The 20006-nt window shown below is 39.9% G+C and overlaps 1 protein-coding gene across 2 annotated transcripts in view; it reads left to right on the forward strand.

Annotated features, from left to right (window-relative positions):
* Positions 1-310: 310 nt before the first annotated feature.
* Positions 311-20006, forward strand: part of ITGAV (integrin subunit alpha V) — a 61231-nt gene continuing 41535 nt past the window's right edge. For both annotated transcript variants that reach the window (XM_031045826.2, XM_005145596.3), the window contains exons 1-4: positions 311-577; positions 5087-5214; positions 16966-17057; positions 17487-17601. In XM_031045826.2, coding sequence (XP_030901686.1) covers positions 420-577; positions 5087-5214; positions 16966-17057; positions 17487-17601 — 493 coding nt within the window. In that variant the 5' untranslated portion in view covers positions 311-419. The remainder of the gene's footprint in view (positions 578-5086; positions 5215-16965; positions 17058-17486; positions 17602-20006) is intronic.

The raw sequence follows: 20006 nt of genomic DNA on the forward strand, positions 1-20006 counted from the left end.
AGGAACTATGCATATGCTCCCTTCTTCTTGCTCCTAGTGCTTCTCTGGCCTTGGGATCCAGCATAAACTGCTTAGGGCTCGGGCACTTTCCCTCCCGTCCATCTGAACCGTAGCCGCCTGTTCCTCCAGCCCCGGCCGAGCGGGGGAGAGCCTCTCCCTGCCTGGGCACCGGGGCTCCCATAGCTAGACCGGTTCCTGCTTGCAGCAGGCAGCGAGGGAGGGCGGGAGGGAGCGGCGCTGCAGCCCAGCCGGGCCCGCCTCCGGCACCACGTGATGCCGCTTCTCCTTTCTGCCACTGCTGTCCCGCGCAGAAAAGGGAACTGGGCGTAGGGCGGGAGGAAGTGCCGCCGCCGACTGCGGAAAACGCGTGGCCTCTCCGTATCCCCCGTCACTTCTCTTCCTTCCTGCCGGGTTGGGCCATGCTGGGGCTGTGGCTGCGTCTGCTAGCACTGCTGGGAGGCGCGCTGGCCCCGAGCGGCGCCTTCAACCTGGACGTGGAGCGCCCGGCTGTGTACTCGGGCCCGCAGGGCAGCTACTTCGGCTTCGCCGTGGACTTCTTCGCTCCCGACCCGTCCTCGTAAGTGCCCGCCCTCTTCTGCCCACCGGCGCGGTACCGGGGGGCGTCTGTCGGGGCTGCCGCTTCCTGGGAGAAGGGGGCCTGGCCCGGCGCTCCTTTCCTTCCTTTTCTCTATTCTCTCCTCTGGCGAGGCTGCTGTTGTCCCGACAAGGTGAGGGAGGGTGATGGGGGACCGGGAGACCATCCCCGTGTCAGCAGCTGGGCTGCTCCCTTGTAGCTCACACGGCAGAGCTGACGCCTGGGCAGTTCTGGGAAGAGATTCGGAGCGGTTCATTGATGGGAGACGTTCTCTCGGGCCCGGTGCCGAGCGCAACTGATCAGCGGGCTGGAGCACCTCTGCTATGGTGACAGGCTGAGAGAGCTGGGCTTGTTCGGCCTGGAGAAGACAAGGCTTCGGCGAGACCTGAGAGCAGCTCCCAGTGCCTGAAGGGGCCAACCAGAAACCGGAGGGGCTTTTTACAGGGGCAAGTAATGACAGGAAAAGGGAGAATGATTCTAAATTGACAGAGGGAAGACTTAGCTGATATATGAGGTAGAAGTTCTTCCCTGTGAGGGTGGTGAGGTGCTAGCACAGGGTGACCAGAGAAGCTGTGGCTGTCCCATCTCTGGCAGTGTTCAGGGCCAGCTTGGATTGGGCTTGGAGCAACCTGGTCTAGTGGGAAGTGTCCCTCCTCATAACAGAGGGTTGGAAGTAGATGAGCTTTAAAGTCCCTTCCAACTAAAACCATTCTGTGATTTCATGGTACAGTTGTGATGATTTTGTGAACGAGCTATGCTGAGCTGTGCCTGTCCCCTCTGGGCTAGCAGCTCCAATGGCTGTGGTGGCCCACACAAAATGGGGTCTCTGTGGAAGGACCCTGCACTGCTGTGCACAGCCAGTAGCACTGCGGGGCAGAGCCATGCCACCCCCAGCTTAGCTCCATCTGCTCCTGGTCTAGAGTGGTTCTGCCTGCTGAGGCCCTCTCACTGGGAAGCAGGCTCCCAAACATGGCACGAACTGCACTGCTAGGTTTTCTAAATAGCCTTATCAGTCCGTGGCTTGTGCAGCTAGTGGTGGTGATAAATAGAGTGTAGAAATATGAAAGTATGGCATTTTGCTTCAGTATATCTCATGGGCTTTGTCCCATTGAAATCTCCGAATTTTCTCTGTTCTCTTTTTTGGCTGCTCTTTGCAAAAGTGCCTCTTATGGGTTGCATTGTTTCTGTGCGGGTCACGAAGCTGTTGCTGACTCTTGTAAAGAAGTTCCATGTAAGCACTCTCTGCATCTGCTTCCTGAATATGTTCCCATTTCATATTACACAACAACTAAGCAGAGGCTGGTGTATTTCAGACTTTTGAATAGTCATGGCACTAACTTCGAAGTCATGGTGTTGCATAGTCTTCATTTCTCAAGTGTAGGCTACATTAAGATCCAGCTTTTGTCACTTTTCCCCCCTCCTTTCCTATCTTAAGAAACAGCTGTAAAGCTGAAAAGGCTGCTGGCTTCTGTCATGCTGTGGGGATTTCTCTAACTCATAAAACCTTATTAACAAATCTTATAGCTATTGAGCAAGCCTTTTTGCAATATATCAGCCTGGCTTTATTTGCATTTCTTTATTGCCTGCAATATTAGAAGTCATACTGTCTTGACTTGCATGTGTTACATCTTTCTGTGCTATCTTAATCCTGTTTAAGTCTTGATACTTAAGAAAAATATTCTATTTGTGTCTCTCCCTTTATTTCTAAGTTGGCATGTGTGGCTGCAAAAAGTTATCAGGAGACTGGTAAATGTGGGTGGTAAACTTTCTTCTTTGCTTTCTGATAAGGACTTATGTGAACTGTTATTGGAATCACTGTTTGGAACCTTTCAATTATTTTTGTAATAGCTAGTGATCTCAAAGTGCATGGCTGTGAAAGAAAACACTGGCTTTTTTCTTTTAGTAACTTGGAACACTAGTGGTTTTCAGGCAGCATGGGAGACTCCTTTATATGTTTAAAGGAATGTTTTTCTCTTGGTTTTTTTTGTGTAATTAGAAGTTACTGTGTATCTGCTAAGTGAACTCCTGGTGTTGCACCCCCTGGTGCTTAAATTTAAGCTTATAATTGGAACAAAGTAGCTATGCGAATTTTACAGGAGCAGACTCTAATGGTATTTAGGTTACTTTGGTAAAATTGTATTTGTCGATTTGTTCTCTATATGAGTACTAGAGATTGTGTGAATTTAGTTGAGCTAAAGCTACTTAGATTGACTAGCTTGATAACAAAGGAGAGTTATTAGTTCCTGAATGCTCAAGCAGCTGTTTCATAGCGTATTTTGACCTGCTGGATACTAAAATAAAGCGTATTTAGGAGTCCAGTATTAAAGGCCTGTTCCAGTAGTCTTGTATCAGGGTGCTATGTGATGCCTGGTAGAGGGTATATAATACGAAATTGCTGAGCATAACCTTATAAAAACTAGAAAATGTTTCTCATACATGCCATGGTATAAAAGAAGAGCATTTGACAGTCATACTGCCTTCCAGTTTATAAGTACATGGAAATACCAGTTTCTCTTTATTGGCCCATGGCAAAGCGCTGGTGAGTGATTATTGCTGTAAGCACACTGACCAAAGCTGTCAATGCACTCCCAGTTTCATCTGCATCATTATGCTGCATCATGCGGATGTGGGCAGTATCAGATCATAGCTGGTGTATTCCTATGGAAACAGCAGTTTTCCCTCTGTTGCCCCTTGCACAAAGTATGTGGACTAGAGGCTTCTCTGTCTCTAATTTGTATGTTATTATAAGACCTACCACAGCCTGCTCATTTGCTCTGTGATGAGAAAAATACTTGATTTTTTTGCTTTGGGAGAAGCAGTGTCTAAACCTTTGTGGAGTCACATAATGATTTATTTTTTGATAATCTTTTTAATAAACCTTATACCAAAGACTATTGTAAGAAAGTGTTAAAATACATTATTAGAATAGGAATTTTTTTTAACAAGTATTTAGTTCTGGGGGGCTTATCAAAAGCTAGTGACATAAGAGTAAGGTGGAAGGCAAGCTACCACTTGTTTAATACATTGTGATTATAATAATGACTGTGTTTTTTTACTTGGCATTATGATGCTTATTTTTAAGCATTTCTGTTATGCCCAGAAAGAACATTTTAAGTTGATTAAAGCATTTAAAATTCTTCTTGAAATCTTGAATGGCAACTAAGGAAGACAAATGGATTGCCAACTAGCCTGATTTTCTATTCAGGGTAACACCAGGAAATTTTTAAGCTTCTGAAAAATTACATGGTTGAGAACTAGGGCTTCTGTTGGTCTGCTGTTGAACTGAGCTTTGATGAGATACCACCTGTTTATACCTGGTATTTACATGTTAAGAAATATAAACTTAGCTCGTACTAAAGTGAAGTCTGGGAGATGACTGTGAAAACCAGAGCAAGTTTGGTAAGCCTGGATCTGCCTACCTGTAAATATTCTCTTCAACCACTCTTGCAGCTTGTTCAGCATTCAGCAATTTCAAAACTAAATAACCATAGTGCCTGATTGTAAGACTTGCACCTACAAGTTAGTTTCTCTCTTAAACAGTCTAAATGGAAGCAACAGAGCAGATGCTAATGAAGTGAAGTATTTAGTTTTATATCTTCTTTGTCTGTACTTCAAATTTACTGCCGTCAGGAAAGTGCTGATGGGTCCAGTATATTTTGGAGGTGTCACAGTCCCTGGAAGATGCTAATAGCCTGTTGGAAGACACTAAGAACTTTGTTTGGTATGAGTTCTTTTTTTTGGTCTGTTGCTTACTTAGCAACTTGTGAATTTTATCACTGCACAGGCATAATCTCTTTAACAGTTCCTGCTCGGAATGCATGTAACATATTAATATAAGCAGAGATTTATAAAAGCACAACAGATTTTAATAAGAGATGATTATTGTGTAATGAATTTCAATAAAAATTTATTAATATACAAACCTGTGCTTGACCATCACTTGAGTACTTGGAGATTGTTTTAAAAAGTGTTTGCCTAATACTAGGCTGACTCATCGGTTTGTAGCTGCTGAACTCAGAAGCACTGCTGTTTTGTTTATACATTGTTTCCATTTTTTACTGACTTCCTTGAATTACTCTTATGCACAAAATTAACCAGAAATGATGCCAGACTTTTCTTACATTACAGAAATACATGATTTGCTGTTCTGCTGCATACATATGTATATTTGAAAAGGAAAAAAAGAAAAACCTCGATTATAGAAGTGTTTATCTTGTCTTTAAATGTCATTTTAAATAGGACAGAATAATTTAATTTTCTCTTATTTTGGTAAACGTTGGTGGGATTTGTTTGTTTGACAGCTTTTGCTACAGAAAAAAGGGAGCCAAGTCCTGAAGCCTAATATGAATCTCTCTGAAACTCAAAGCTGCTCTTGTCTGATTTAAATTTGAATGGGCAAAGCTTTTGATTTATTAACTCTTCAGATGTTTTAAAGTAACAACATGTATGCCTTGGGTGTTGAAACTTTTGTTTTATTTCTTTTTACTGCAGGGTATTTCTTCTGGTGGGAGCTCCAAAAGCAAACACTACCCAGCACAACATTGTAGAAGGAGGCCAGGTGCTGAAATGTAACTGGAATTCCAACAGAAACTGCCAGCCAATTGTATTTGACTCTACAGGTAACGTGTAGCTTGCTGTGAGGGGAGAAGGGCTGTCTCTGCTCTAATCCTAGTGTGAGGGAGCAGAAGAGATTCAGAATCACATGGGATTTCTTTGTAGTTGATGTGAATGCAGCAGTTCTTGGACTAGCAACCTGTCAAGGTTTGGTGTTTATTTTTTCTTTTTTCTCTCCTCTGTTTTAGAATTCTCTTGCCCTTGTTATGTGATGAAAGCTTGAGTGAGCGTATGTTATTTTTCTTTTGTTTTAACCCATTTATATTTCTCCTCTGTACTTTCCAGCAGTCCTAAAACATTTAGCAACCTAATTCACAACAAACCCTAAGGGTGTTATTCTGTATTAAGAACATGTCATGTGAGGAAAGATAATATTTAATATCAGCGAAGATGGTATAGGCAGAAGTACTCAGAAGCTTAATCTGAAACTGGGAGTATAAACTTCAAACTGTGGAAGATTTTACTTTTCTTTTTTTAATTTTTCTCCTCATATAGCTTCATATTTGTGATAGCAGCAGTCAAGGTACCTCCAATCAGAGGAATTACTTAACAATTTCTGAAGTATACTATAGCTGATCAGCAGCAATGCAGACTTTAAACATTTCACTGCCTTCATACTCTCATACACACAGTATTTTCCACAGACTGTGGCAAGTTATATGAGAATGCATTACATGTGCTCTTCTGCTCAAGCCACTCAGTGTTGAATTCTGTTTTCCACAGCATGTATAAGGAAAAAACTTTCTGTGTCATAGGATTGGGTTAGCAAGACCTATGTGGCAGGGCAGAGGAAACACCTGTGCTTTTCAGGTCTAGCTGGTTATAGTTTGATGTTGCCTCCATTGGAATTTTGACTTAGCAGTCTAAAGGCTGTTAGATTTATGTGGCCTTCTTAAATTGTGTACAATACAGTGGAGAAGCTCTTCTTTCAATTCCATTGTCAAAATACACCGCCAAATGTTGTGATTAGATTTCTGAAATCTGCATATATTCTTCTGAAACGTTACAGTTCTCTTGCAAAGTAAAAATAGTAGTATCTAATGGTAGTACATATAGAGGCTGATAAGTCATTATCAGTCTTTGTACATCACTCTAGAGGAATGTTTCTGCCAGATACTTAAGATCTCTAGTAAGCTGTGTCTCTGATTAATAATCACCACTAATGTAATTAATAGCCAAAAAACTTAGGGTAGGGAAAGAGAAACCACATGGGTAGGTTCTAGATGCGTCTTCATGTTGGAATTGCAGTGCATTTATCTGCTTATACTGTGAACGTTTGCATTCCATATGCCAGGCAGAGTAAATAGATGCAGGGGGCAGGCTGCTTTGCTGCTCGTCTGTGCTTAGAGTATATGGTACAATGAGTAATGGACTTGTTAACTACTTGAAATTTAACAGTAAAACCAGCAGGTCATAATGGCTTAAGAGGATTTTTCAGGCACGTTTTAACTCATTCTAGCTTTGTGGCAATGAATTGTGAAATAATGCATTTGTCAATTATTCTCTGGGTAAAAAGGGCATTGTGTTTCAGCAGTATAATAAAATAATAAATGCACTAAGACAAAAGCAAATGTCTTTCTCTTTCTGCATAATAGAATGGTTGCTTCCCTGTGTTATGATGACAGTATCTTACTGCCAGCAGTGTAAAACCCCACCCCTGCCTGCCCCTACCTCATAAGGAAACAGGGGTTAGGGACAACTTGTGATTCATGTTGCAGGAAATGGAAAGCAGATTTGACCACTGAATTTTGGTGCTAATGTGGAGGTGCTTTTGGTCGATGATTAGATGCAGCCTCTAAAAGAATTCAGATTCATCCATCAGTACTTCAACATTTATGCAATATGTGTACCTCCAGAGGTATTGCTTATCTTTGAAGTACAAGGCAGATTTTTATATCATCCCTCGCTCCTTCCCTCCAATTATTTAACTGTTTTGTTAATGGAAAAAGCAGCACAGATTCTGCACAATTAAGTAGATGTATTCTTCAGTGTTCTTTTCTAACTGTGTACAACTAGTGAGAAATCTGACTGGGAAAATGAGGACATTTGTATCTGTGGCTTTTCTCTGTTTACCTGTTGATGCCAAACTCCATATGTGGAGTTGCAAACTTATAACTACTAGAAGGCATGCACCTATTCCTCCTCCTGCTTCCCCATGCTGGCAGCTCCCAGACTAAGCCAAGCCACTGCACCTTCCACACTGTGTGTGAGGAAAGGGCCACATTTCTGTGTTGTGAACATAGCAAGGAAATATTCTGACTCTGTGAGGTTGTGTTTGCTTGTCTCATGATTGTATCACAAAATAAATGCAAGAGTAGTGTTTTACAGAGGTCCAGCAAGCAAGATTTTTAATTCTTTCACAATTATTTTTTCTTCTTAAACATTACTTTTTTGTTTGTTTTTTTGTTTTGTTTTTGTTTTTTTTTTTTTTAGTTAAGCTTTCCTCCAGCTTTACGGGTCCTTTTCTCCATCTGTACAAAGGCCATGCTAAGCTCAGCTGCACAGTAGTGGCTGCACAGAATTGGGTCTTATTTTCAAACACTTGCTTTTGGCTTCAGTATCATATTAGCACAGACACATGGTCATATATGTGAAACAAATGCAACAGCTATCACATAGCCAAGGAGAAAAGGTACTAGCTGCTTTGTATTAATCTTTGGAGGAGCTGTTCAAACTCTTACCTTATACTAGCATTGCTTGTTACTTGCATTTACTCTCACCTCAGCTCCTCTGGAGGAAAGCAATATTAAGCTGATAGTTCTTGTAGTACCAAATTTACTACTTTGTTTATTCTTGCCTGTGTATAACAACTTGGCTCTTTCAGGAAAGAAGCTGGGCAACAGAAGTTCATTCACGAAACTTGCAGCTTTCATGCTGAAAATATGTATTGCCCTTCTCACCAGCCTGTAATAAAAAAAAACAAAACAAACCCTTACAACACCATATATTACAATTTTTAAACTGCTGGCTGAAAGTGTTCTTTTACTGTTCCTACACAACTTATTTTCTCAGTTAAAACAGCAGTATATTTGTGAAGGGGAAGAGGGATCTCCCCTTGTCTTACATCTCCCAGCACAGTGGTTCCACTCATGTAAAAAATACACTAGAGAATAATCTGTAGGTATGTCTGTGTGCATGTATTTCTGTGCACATTATACTAATTGCTTTTGACATTCTGGTATACATGGTGGCTTTGGAAGGCAAAATGTTTATATTGCACATTAACACTTCTCAAATGTAACGATGCTTTGCTGTGGGGCTTCTGAGCATTTTAGCATTGACATCAGTTGGATTTGATTTAACACAATTATGACTATGTGAAAATTGCCAAACAAACATGTGTGATAGAAAATGCCCTCAAATTCAGGGGTGCATATAGCTGTACTGGATGTGCTTGTATGGCTATGGCCAGAAAGTTAGAATAATTTTTTTTTTTTAAGGCTTTCAAGTATTAGTAGGCATGTATTTCAGGCTAGCTTTTGCACTTAGAAGCACATGAACTTGAAAAGAAATCAGCCACAGAGCAAGCTTGGTCACATGCATGCTTTTGTTGATGCTGTTGCAAAACTGAAATATGAAGCAGTCCTTTTATCTGTTACTGTAATGGGTTATCCTGCAACTGTAGATAGAAATAAAGCTGAATTAAAAATGTTGTGTAAGCACTGACCTTTTTTTTTTCCTTATTCCTGTTTATCTTGTTAATTCAATAGCTGAACATGCCACTGTAACAAAACTGAAAGTTCTGGTATTTGACTTCTTACTGCAATTGCCACAGCATCACCACAATTCCAATGGAGTTGTTATGTAAAATACTTCTGATTTTTTTTTCCCATCCAAGTTAACTGTCAGAGTTTCAGAATGTGCAGGAGGCTGTATTTTTTTTCAGGACACGCATGGGGAAGAATTTTTTATTTGCAAGATAGTATATTCTTCAAGATTGTCATAAACATAAACAAGATCAGTAATCCTTTCCTTTGCAAGATGTTTTACATTTCATATTACTACCAAAATCCACGAATTATAGGTCAAGGTAGGTAAGTATTTGTATTCACTCATATCCATTCTTCGCACCAGATAGTTTTGTGACCGAAAATTTACTTTTTTTTTTTTGTTTGTTTGTTTTAATCCATAGCAATGGGGGAATGTTCTGAATCTTATAAAGAAGAAACAATCTGGGAAAGCAAATGGTGGAAAAACTACTCTTACAGCTTGCTGAGCTCTAGTACTGCTCTATGTAACTGACTGGAGAGGTGGTTCCTTCTTTTGAAAGCCTAACAGTTGGCTTCATCTGCCAGCTGCCTAGCTGCTTTTTCCAGGAAAAAGATATTTCTTGTGGGGAAAAACTGTAAAAGGAGTGCTCTTAATATAGCAGAACATTTTCTGTTTCTGATCAGTTTTGAGACAAAGGTCCAAACCAATGTGTTTTAAAGACACATCTATTCTCTCTACCTCTTCTCCTTCCACAGCCTTCACAGACTAAATATTATTGAAAGTATTTCCACAGTCTTGCTCAGGGAATAGATTATTGAAGAGTTAAAGGTTGTTTTGTGAGTTATATTTGTTTCGTGTAGTTGTCCATTTTCTGTATATACAATTAAATGTGTCTTTATGTACAAGAGAAGGATCAAAAGCTCACTGAGCTAGACAACAAAACCAGTGAGCAGAACGGTTGTCAAGTGTGCTTTTCAGGAAAATCAACAAGTCGTCTTTATGGTTTTATCTGTTTTATAGTTTAGCATACATGGAATAGCAGCTAATTGTCTGACATATAGATAAATACATTAATTATTTGGCCATGGAATTTTAGAGAGCAGGATCACTGTGAATTTTCATTCTGACAAAAACCCAAAAAATTCTTCAGAGACCTATGTAATCAGTTGGAGTTAATCAGTGTACATATATGAGCAATATGTAGCAAGTTAATATAAACCAACTGAATTTTCTATGTGCTTGTTTTCCAAAAGGAAACAATCTTCATCATTATTCATATTACTTTACTTCTTATCTTTGGGGTCCTAGCTCTTCCTTGATCAAGAAAAGTGGTAACTGTGTTGCTAGGCATAGCATATCTTCATGCTCCCATGGCTTTTCATAAAAATGTAACAAACCCAGTTTTGTGATGATGAAGTTTCTCTTGCAAAACCCTGACAGTTTTCCAAAGAAAACTTTGATCTAGAACTGTACCTACTCCAGCACAGAATGCTCGAAAGCATAGCTCTTCGTCAGCATCCAAAAATGTGGTACTGAGAGTGTTTGAAGAGTTCCTGCACTTAGAGTACTCTGATGAAATGCAGACAGCTCTATGAACTGTTACAAAAGAAAAGATGCTCATAAAACAACTTTGAATTTCTATGCTGATGAGTTGCAGATTTTGGGTTTAGCACAGGAAGATCTGCTTGGTCAGGCAATGTATTGTTTTGATCTTCTGAGACATGCAGTAAAATCAATTGATGGATTGCTCAATTATCAGTACTGCTTTTGGAAACAGCTTTCCCTACTGCTTTCATTCTCTGTTTCAGGTATCAAAATTAAGGATTGGGGAAATTTACAGAACCTGTTGAATAATAAACACTAACAGCATCTCAAATGTTTTCAACTCTGTGGTGTGTTTTTATTGCATTGGAAAAGAATTCGGTGTAGCCCCTTGTTGTAGGAGGTTTTATCACTTTGATAGTTGTATTGTCCTTCCTCTCCCCACCCCATGTGTTTTCATGCACCAGAGTAATTTAAGAGAACTGTTTTGTGCTTAAATATTTTTAGATGAAATTCTAAGACTAGTAATTTTTATCTGTGCTGAAAAAAGCTTTGAAAAGGAAAATATTTATAAAAACCTGTCCTGATTCCTCTTTATGTTTCCCCTTATGAAGGGGGTTTGTCTCCCCACCCATGCCAAAGTGGGTGATTCTAGAAAATAGGAGGCTTTGTCTGGAAGCCTAAACCACCAGTTTGGTATGGCTGTATCTATCTGTGATCTGTTTAATTTGAACTGGGTGTTTTAACAGCCTTGCACAGCTTTGTGCTGTAGCATTGCGCAGCTTAAGATTTGCCAGTGTTGGGAAGTTATGACTGGAGTGGGTATCACAGGCTTATGTTTGTCTCTTGAAGATTTTCATCATTTATGCAAATGAGGCAGTTACTCTATCCAGTTACGGAATAAGGAGACAGATAAGGAAGTATGGTATAGGTTGGTATTTTGTGAAAATATGTTGCTTTATTTTTAGATGATTGTTTTATTGGTATTAGAGTGCAATCTGTATGGGGATTTCAATCTCAAAGGCTATTGATTTTAGTCAACAATAAAGCAATAAATCTTGTAAATATCATTCATTCATTTGTAGTAGGATAGTTTGATATTTATCTTGCTAAATCTATCATTACTCAGTCTCACTGTAGTTTGGTTGTTTTCTTTATCATGTGTGCTGGTATAACTGAAGTCTGCTTTGGACTCTGGCTATGGCTCTGAATAAAAAAGGAGGGCAGCGGAATGTATGAAACCTCCTCTGCATGTTGTTATAGCTGACAGTGGAAAAATGCTCATGCTTTTATGATTATGTATACTCCTGCATGGATACTCCTGGCTCTGTGTGTATGTGTGGCTGGATCTCAACTGTATGACTAGTTGGAAAAAAAATGTCTTAACTTGTATTAGGCAGAAGGAAAAGATGCTTTTGTTCCAGCACCCCCCCAGGGAAAAAAGCAGGATTCATACCTCTGAAGAGGGAAGGGAAATAGTGGGAAGTTCTATATTTCTGTCCCCATGAGTCATTAACAAAACACTGTGGCTAAACCAAGATTGCTAAACAGCATTGGGAGTTTCAAGTAAAGATAAGCTTGTACTCACTCCCTCTTGCCCCATTAACTAAAACTGAGATTTTGGATGGAAGATACCTTCACACCATGTAAATTTCTCATATTATGAAAACAGGGCTCTTATATTTTGTTTTTCTTTTGGCTAGCTGCAGGAAGCTTTCATTTACCTAGAAGGGTCAACATTTTGTCTTTTGAATTGGCAAAGTTACAGAGAGATTTATTTTAATGGAAATTCCATGACTGTTTAAATTTTACAACCTCCTAAGTATTCACAGCATGATGACACTGAACCAGGCTTCATCAGCTTCATGAGCCTCATGACTCATGTTTATCTCAGTTAAGTGATAATAAGGCACTCAAGATCAGGGGCAAATATTCAGGTTTTTCATTATGATGCAATCAGGCAGGAAGCTACAACTTATTCATCTGCAGTAATTTCTTAACACCACCATTGTTTCTGTGATAACATTTACATTGGAAAAAAAAAAACCCAACTGTCCAAAACCAGCAGACAAAAAAATCCAGCATGGAAAGAACTTTTTGATCTTTAGGCAATTTATTCCCTTTTCTGCAGTTTTTCCCCAGCATCTCTCCACATTAGTTTCAATTTATAAATTTAAGTTCTTTGTAACACAGTAAAGTGATAATGGTTTGGGGTTTTTTTTGTTTGTTTGTTTTTTTTCCAACTGCAACAATGCACCTATGTCATGGCTTTTTAAAGCAATTCCTGCCTTGACAACCCCATTACCCCACCTGGAAAGTACTTGGTGAGACAAAGTGCTGTTGACTTGGCATGTCAGCCTTTTTTCCTGATGAAAGAATTATATAAAATCATCATGTGATGTCTACTACAGTAAGAAAGAGCAAAAGAAAAACCAAGTCATTAGCTGTCTTTTCAGATATAAAATAATACCCTGTGGTCAAATGACATAATCCTGGAATTAATGATCCATCAAGTACAAGACCCTGTAGTAGCTGCATTTTAGTCCAACACATAGCACTGTGTAAAAATTTTGAACATTTTCTTGAATATAGTCAGAACATAGTTTGTATTACCTAGTTATATTTGTTAAAATGGCTTTTAAAAACAATAGAATCATAAAATGGTTTTTACTGTATGTAAAACATTATTTTACTAATGAAATATCCCACATACTTGTATAGCTGTGCTAGTCTCACTAGCTTCCCTTAAGGATAAGGGTTAAGTAATCATAGAATCATAGAATGGTTTGTGTTGGAAGGGACTTCAAAGCTCAACTAGTTTCAACCCCCTGCCATGGGCAAGGGCACCTCCCACTAGACCAGGTTGCTCCAAGCCCCATCCAGCCTGACTTTGGACACTGCCAAGGATGGGGCAGCCACAGTGTCTCTGGGCAGCCTGTGCCAGGGCTTCACCACCCTCACAATAAAGAATTGCTTCCTTGTATCTCAGTCTCCCCTCTGTCAGTTCAAAGCTGTTCCCCCTTGTCCTGTCCCTACAGGCCCTTGTAAAAAGTCCCTCTCCAGATTTCCTGTAGCCCCTTGAGGCACTGGAAGTTGCTCTAAGGTCTTCCTGAAGCCTTTTCTTCACCAGGGTGAACAAGCCCAGCTCTCTCAGCCTGTCTCTGTAGGAGAAATGCTCCAGCCCTCAAAGCATCTCTGTGGCGTCCTCTGGACTCATTCTAACAGGTCCACATCCCTCTTGTGTTGGGGCCCCAGAGCTGAACACAGTCCTGCAGGTGGGGGTCTCATGTGAGTGGAGTACAGGAGTAGAATAACATACTTTAACCTGCTGGTCACGTTCCTTTTGGTGCAGCCCAGCACACAGTTGGCTTTCTGGGCTGTAAGTGCACACTGACAGCTCATGGTGAGCTTCTTGTCAATCAGTCTCCTAAGTCCTCCTTGGGGCTGCATGCATCATTGCTTTAAACACATTTCTAAGGTATTCTTGAGGCACTCTGAAAGAATTTTAGAAATACAAAAAAAACAGCAGTGGCTGTTAGAGCTGTTTTAATAGTAAGGTTTACATATAATACATCAAAACATTGGTCTGCATTTATAAATCCCTATATATTTGAATACTACCTGAATTACCGTTTGCTTTGTTTAATGTAGGTACTCTTTTAAAAGGGTAGGGGTAACACGCTTTATCTTTTAAACTACCAATGAAAAGTTGTACCATTATAAAATAATAAGTTAAGCCCTTTACTTACAGTAAAACACAGATACTGAAGTCAGTCTTGTATCTTCCTGTGACAGATCTAAATAACAGCTAAACCGCATTATATAACACTAATTTGCTTCAAAGAGGGCTTGCATTTAAGTGTTCATTAAGTTTGTTTTCACCAGTCAGGAACAGAAAGCCAAATGGTTTCTCACTTAATGCAAGGGGATATTTGATGATAAGGTGTTTTCCAGATTTCCTCATAAAATTAGTTTTTCTCCTAGATCTGAGGGAAAGGCTTATAGCCTGTTTACACAGTGTTTTCCTGGGAAGAATTTTGAATGAGTGTGAATAAATAAAGGCTACTTTTTTTATAAAGAGTTAGCATCGGATTTGGCCTGTATTTAGCGTTTGCATTTTTTTATCCAAAAAGCCTGTTTCCAATGTATGTACTTTCTATTTTATCTAGTTTTTGTGTCTTCATGCATTTTCCTGTGCTACAACAGTCTGAAGTTGATCAGCAACCCCCTAACTAATTTCCTTAACATCTGTGATAAAAACAGATTGCTAATAATGTCATGCAGCTGCTTACCTGTTATAGTAGCAAAACTATTCCTTCTACTTGCTGGTTATTGTTTAAACTTGCATGGGAAGTTTACATCCTAGACATTTTTAGTGTACCTAGCAGAATAGGATTCTGCTTTACATTATAAAACTGTTATATTACCTTTCAATTTAGTCATAAATGTGTAGCATTTTATACAATGCTATCCAGTAAGTATCCAATAGTAGAGAAAGGTGTAAAATGCCATGCCATAACTATTTTCAGGTTTTCTGTTATTTAAGGGCTTTTTTGGCAAGTTAAACTGAGAGATTTCTTTATATTCGAGAGTAGCTAGACAGAGAGTGTAAGCCATATCTGCCCTTCTAGGCTGCATAGCCTTGGACATGGTTACTAGCAGAATAAATGAATTTTAAGTCCCTAATGCTGCCAAAAAAGATACTGCTCCCATCCATATGTTTCTGTCTTCTCCAAGGAGGTTATAGCGCTACTTCCCTCCCTATGCAGGTATCTAGGTTCGTCTCTGATGCAGCTGATTTTGTTGTTTGTGTTTTTTTGTTTGTTTTGTTGTTTGGTGTTTGTTTGTTTTTTTTTTAAATGGGTTCATTATTAGGTGGTTCACGTTGGGACTATATGAATAGAAGGCAGTAGTGCCAATACAGAGGCTGCCTGCAGGAATCTATGGACAGGAGCAAATGCGAACTGCTGCCCCTTTTGGTGGCAGCTTCATCTGAAATTCAGTCACATAACTGCATTCTTTGAGCAGTACTGTCCTTGGGTGGATTTTCATGAATTAAAGGTGAGGAAAGGAAAAGATATTGATAAACCAGGCATTTTAGAAGTGTGCTAAAGACAAATCCCTATTTGGAATACATCTTAATCTGGTTTTAGTTTTCTGTATCATGAGAAGGTAACATGCAGATCTCCAGGCTACAATTCTGTCTGTGCAAGGGTGATAGTACAAATGTTCAAGCGTACATAAATCTATACAGATGTGCTAATCATCAGGCCTTTGTATTTAGCAGTTGTTCAATAAGAGAGTGGGGGAGGAGGGCATGTGACAGTACGAAGTGGGTTAATTACCTTTAATAAAATTATAAAAAAGTGTGGTAGTTCTCTGTGATGCTGTGCACTTAGCATTCATTTCCACATTCTAATCTAAGAGCAAAAAATAGTCGATATACTTGCTTGTCTGTCTCTACAGATTAGAATCACTTTTGTTGTCTTTTTCATGGGATTTTCCTTATGGAAGTAACATTCTTTACAGGGTGTAAGACAAGCAAGGAAGTTTCGATTCAAGTGGTCACAGGTCTGATTCACAGGGTTTGGGGATTCTCCACAGCAGTCTGTGGAACTGATGTATGACTGTTGGCTTCATTGATTCCTTTATCTTTAGGCACCATAAAGCAGCCGTTTAGATGACTTCTTTTAAAACAGATGTTTTCCAGAGTGTTCCATACATTTTCTCATTCTCTCAGCTGGCCAAGTGTCCAGTGTTGGTCCAGTGGAAGTATATAAGAGACATTAAATAATTTGAAGACTTTTAACATTCACACCTGCAGGAATGCAACTCATTGAATTGTTTCTACTAGCCTTGATCACTGAACAGTTCCCATAAAAGCATCATGCAAATTATCCCTTATTTATCTTATTCTACTGTATAAAAAACTCTCTAACCTTTTTGTTACTGAATAATCTTTCACTTTACTGGTATGTTTTAAGAATGCTGGTTGCTGTTCTTTGTACACTGCAGTGACATTCAGAATAGAAGTTAACACTTGGCAGAATAATAGAAGAACTTCTGTTCTGATTCTAGCCCAAGGTAAACTTACACAATTTAATCAGGGCAATATTTCTTCCAGAATCCTTAGTCCTAACTTAGCTTTAGCACTGATTCTTGAGCAGTGCTGTAATCTGACTTGAAAGTCAAATATCTCCACTATGAGGTATTTACTGTGTCATTGTCAAAGATGTCATAAACTTGGCGTTCTTACAACAAATCAGTAATGTGCTACTGCTTCATATGTAAAAATAGCTGCATTTGGCCCAAGATGTAAAAATGAGTAATAGATATTTTGAAAGCCTATTTCCGTGAAAGGGTGTTTCTCCAGTGTTACTGTTTTCCACTTTTCTCTGTATGCATCAAAACCAATGATTTAGGTTTTTGTTTTTTTGAGGTTGTTCTTACTGTACAGTTTCCTATGAAATCATTCTTCTGTTTGTTTTTTTTTTTCTTTGTAGGTAACAGAGATTTTGCTCCTGATGATCCACTAGAATTTAAATCTCATCAGTGGTTTGGAGCCTCTGTGAGATCTAAAACTGATAAAATTCTGGTAGGTTGATGCCCCTGAAATGCCCCAGTGCTGAAATACCGTAGTGGAAAAAAATGTGAGAAGAGACAGATAACTCAGAATGTAACTAAAATCCCACTAATCAGCATGACTTGTGTTTTTCAGAATTTATTGGCTAGCCTTTTCTGAATTTTTTATAAACAAAGATTGTAGCAATTTTGTCTGGTTTTGAGGAAAGCAGTAGAATTAGTTTGCTGACGTTAGAATGTGTTATGAATTCTTCATGAACTCTTTCCAGCTGTTTCTTTAAGAATATATTGTTTCTGAAATTCTTGTGATAGATCAGCTATTTCTAAAAATACAAACTGGTGATACTTCTGCCACAGCACTGACGGTATAAATTGGATATTAGTCTCTACCCCTAGCATTTTGAAGAGGAGTTTTTCTTCACTGCCGTGTGTTCTTCCTTAGGCCTGTGCTCCACTCTACCACTGGAGAACTGAAACAAAACAAGAGAGAGAGCCTGTAGGAACTTGTTACCTGCTTGCTGGATCTAAATCTGTGGAATATGCACCCTGCAGGTCAAGTAAGTGTAGACAACTTCTGTTGCTTTTCTGTTTGAAATTTCTCTTGTGTTATATCTTGTGTACATTTGAAGTGGGATGTTTTACAGGTATTTCCCCCTTCCATGTGCAGCTTCGTAGTAATTACAAGAAAATCTAAGATAGATCTAGACATCTGGATTCTCCTCCAGCTGGTGTTCAGGATGCAAACCTTGCTTCTCTACTATAGGTCAGAGGAAAATCTTAGATCCAACTGTCATTGAGATTGAGAATTTCAAGTTTTTTAAAGGACCAATTCTGTAGTAATCACTTGAGCAATATTATGTAGCAATGCTTATTCAAAGACGAGCTTTAGAATTTTCTGAAGTGTAATTGTTGTTATTCAAGTAACTTGAAGAGAAAGCTCATTTTAGAAGCCAAAGTTTTGCACGAGTAGGTTCTGATTCTCATGTATGCATACATGTGTAGCAATGCATTGTTTTAATTATATTCATTGTTGAACATTTGACTTTTTATTTTCCAGAAGCTTTGTATCCCTGTCATGCAGTTGAGTTGGTAGACTATTCAGACACTTACAACCTTTTTTTAAAACATGGAAGTCTAAAAGATAGATTTTTTTTGATTTTTTTTTTTTTTTATTTGCTGAAGATCATTGGTGAACAGCAGAAATGAAAGCCAGTGTGGTCCAACATAAAAAGAAGTTAAACAAGCATATATTTAACTAAATCATTCTAGTAGTTACACTTCCGGATAATGGGGCCTCAACATTTCTCCTCTGGAGTTGTATATTCATAAGATTAACTCCGCCATAACTGTTCTTGCTGGGGTCAGTCTTAGCATATAGAGATGTTCAGCCAGGTATTCGTTGTTGTTGTTGTTGTTGTTTTAAGCAACTTACCATTATGGACCTTTCAGACTTTCATTCTGTACCAAAAGAAAAGCTTATTCCCTATTTTCCAGATTCCTTTTTTCTCCTGAATACAGATAGGAAATATTTTTCCCCAAAACTTTAGAAAATTACAAACAAAGGAATATGGCGTTCCAGTTTACTTTGACTGTGTTAGGCTAGGATGTACATTAGAATAATAGAATAGTTAGGGTTGGAAAGGAACTTAAGATCATCTAGTTCCAAACCCCCTGCCATTGGCAGGGACACCTCACATTAAAAGCACTCCACCCAAGGCTTCGTCCAGTCTGGCTTTGAACACTGCCAGGGATGGAGCATTCACAACCTCCCTGGGCAACCCAGTACAGTACATCACCACCCTAACAGTCAAGAATTTCTTCCTTAGATCCAATCTAAACCTCTGCTGTTTAAGTTTCAACCCGTTACCCCTTGTCCTGTCACTACAATCCCTAATGAATAGTCCCTCCCCAGCATCCCTGTAGGCCCCCTTCAGATACTGGAAGGCTGCTGTGAGGTCTCCACGCAGCCTTCTCTCCTCCAGGCTGAACAGCCCCAACTTTCTCAGCCTGTCTTCATATGGGAGGTGCTCCAGTCCCCTGATCATCCTCGTGGCCCTCCTCTGGACTTGTTCCAACAGTTCCATGTCCTTTCTATGTTGAGTACACCAGAACTGCACACAATACTCCAGGTGAGGTCTGATGAGAGCAGAGTAGAGGAGCAGGATCACCTCCTTCGACCTGCTGGTCACGCTCCTTTTGATGCAGCCCAGGATGCAGTTGGCTTTCTGGGCTGCAAGTGCACACTGCTTCATTCATATGCTCATTTTCTCATTGACCAGCACCCCCAAGTCCTTCTCTGTAGGGCTGCTCTGAATTTCCTTTTTGCCCAAACTGTAGCTGTGCCTGGGATTGCCCCGACCCAGGTGTAGGACCTTGCACTTGTCATGGTTAAACTTCATGAGGTTGGCATCAGCCCACCTCACAAGCATGTCAAGGTCCCTCTCGATGGCATTCCGTCCCTCCAGCATATCAACTGAACCACATAGCTTGGTGTCATTGGCAAACTTGCTGGGGGTGCCCTCAATCCCACTGTCCCTGTCACCAGCAAAGATGTTAAACAAGATCCGTCCCAACACCGATCCCTGAGGGACACCACTCGTTACTGGTTTCCAGCTGAACATTGAGCCATTGACCACAACTCTTTGCGTGTGGCCAGTTCTTTATCCACCGAGGGGCCCACCTATCAAATTGATGTCTCCCCAATTTAGAGACAATGATGTGTGCACAAGTCCAGGTAGATGACATCAACTGCTGTAGCCCCATCATAGAAGGCCACCAAATTGGTCAGGCAGGATTTCCCCTTAGTGAAGCTGTGCTGGCTGTCACCAACCACCTTGTTGTTTCTCATGTGCTGTAGCATGCCTTCCAGGAGAATCTACTCCCAGATTTTGCCAGGCACAGAGGTGAGACTGACTGGTCTGTAATTCCCCAGGTCATCCATTTTCCCCTTCTGGAAAACAGG

Source organism: Melopsittacus undulatus, chromosome 8, assembly GCF_012275295.1.
Source record: "Melopsittacus undulatus isolate bMelUnd1 chromosome 8, bMelUnd1.mat.Z, whole genome shotgun sequence".
In the NCBI taxonomy this organism is placed as follows: domain Eukaryota; kingdom Metazoa; phylum Chordata; class Aves; order Psittaciformes; family Psittaculidae; genus Melopsittacus; species Melopsittacus undulatus.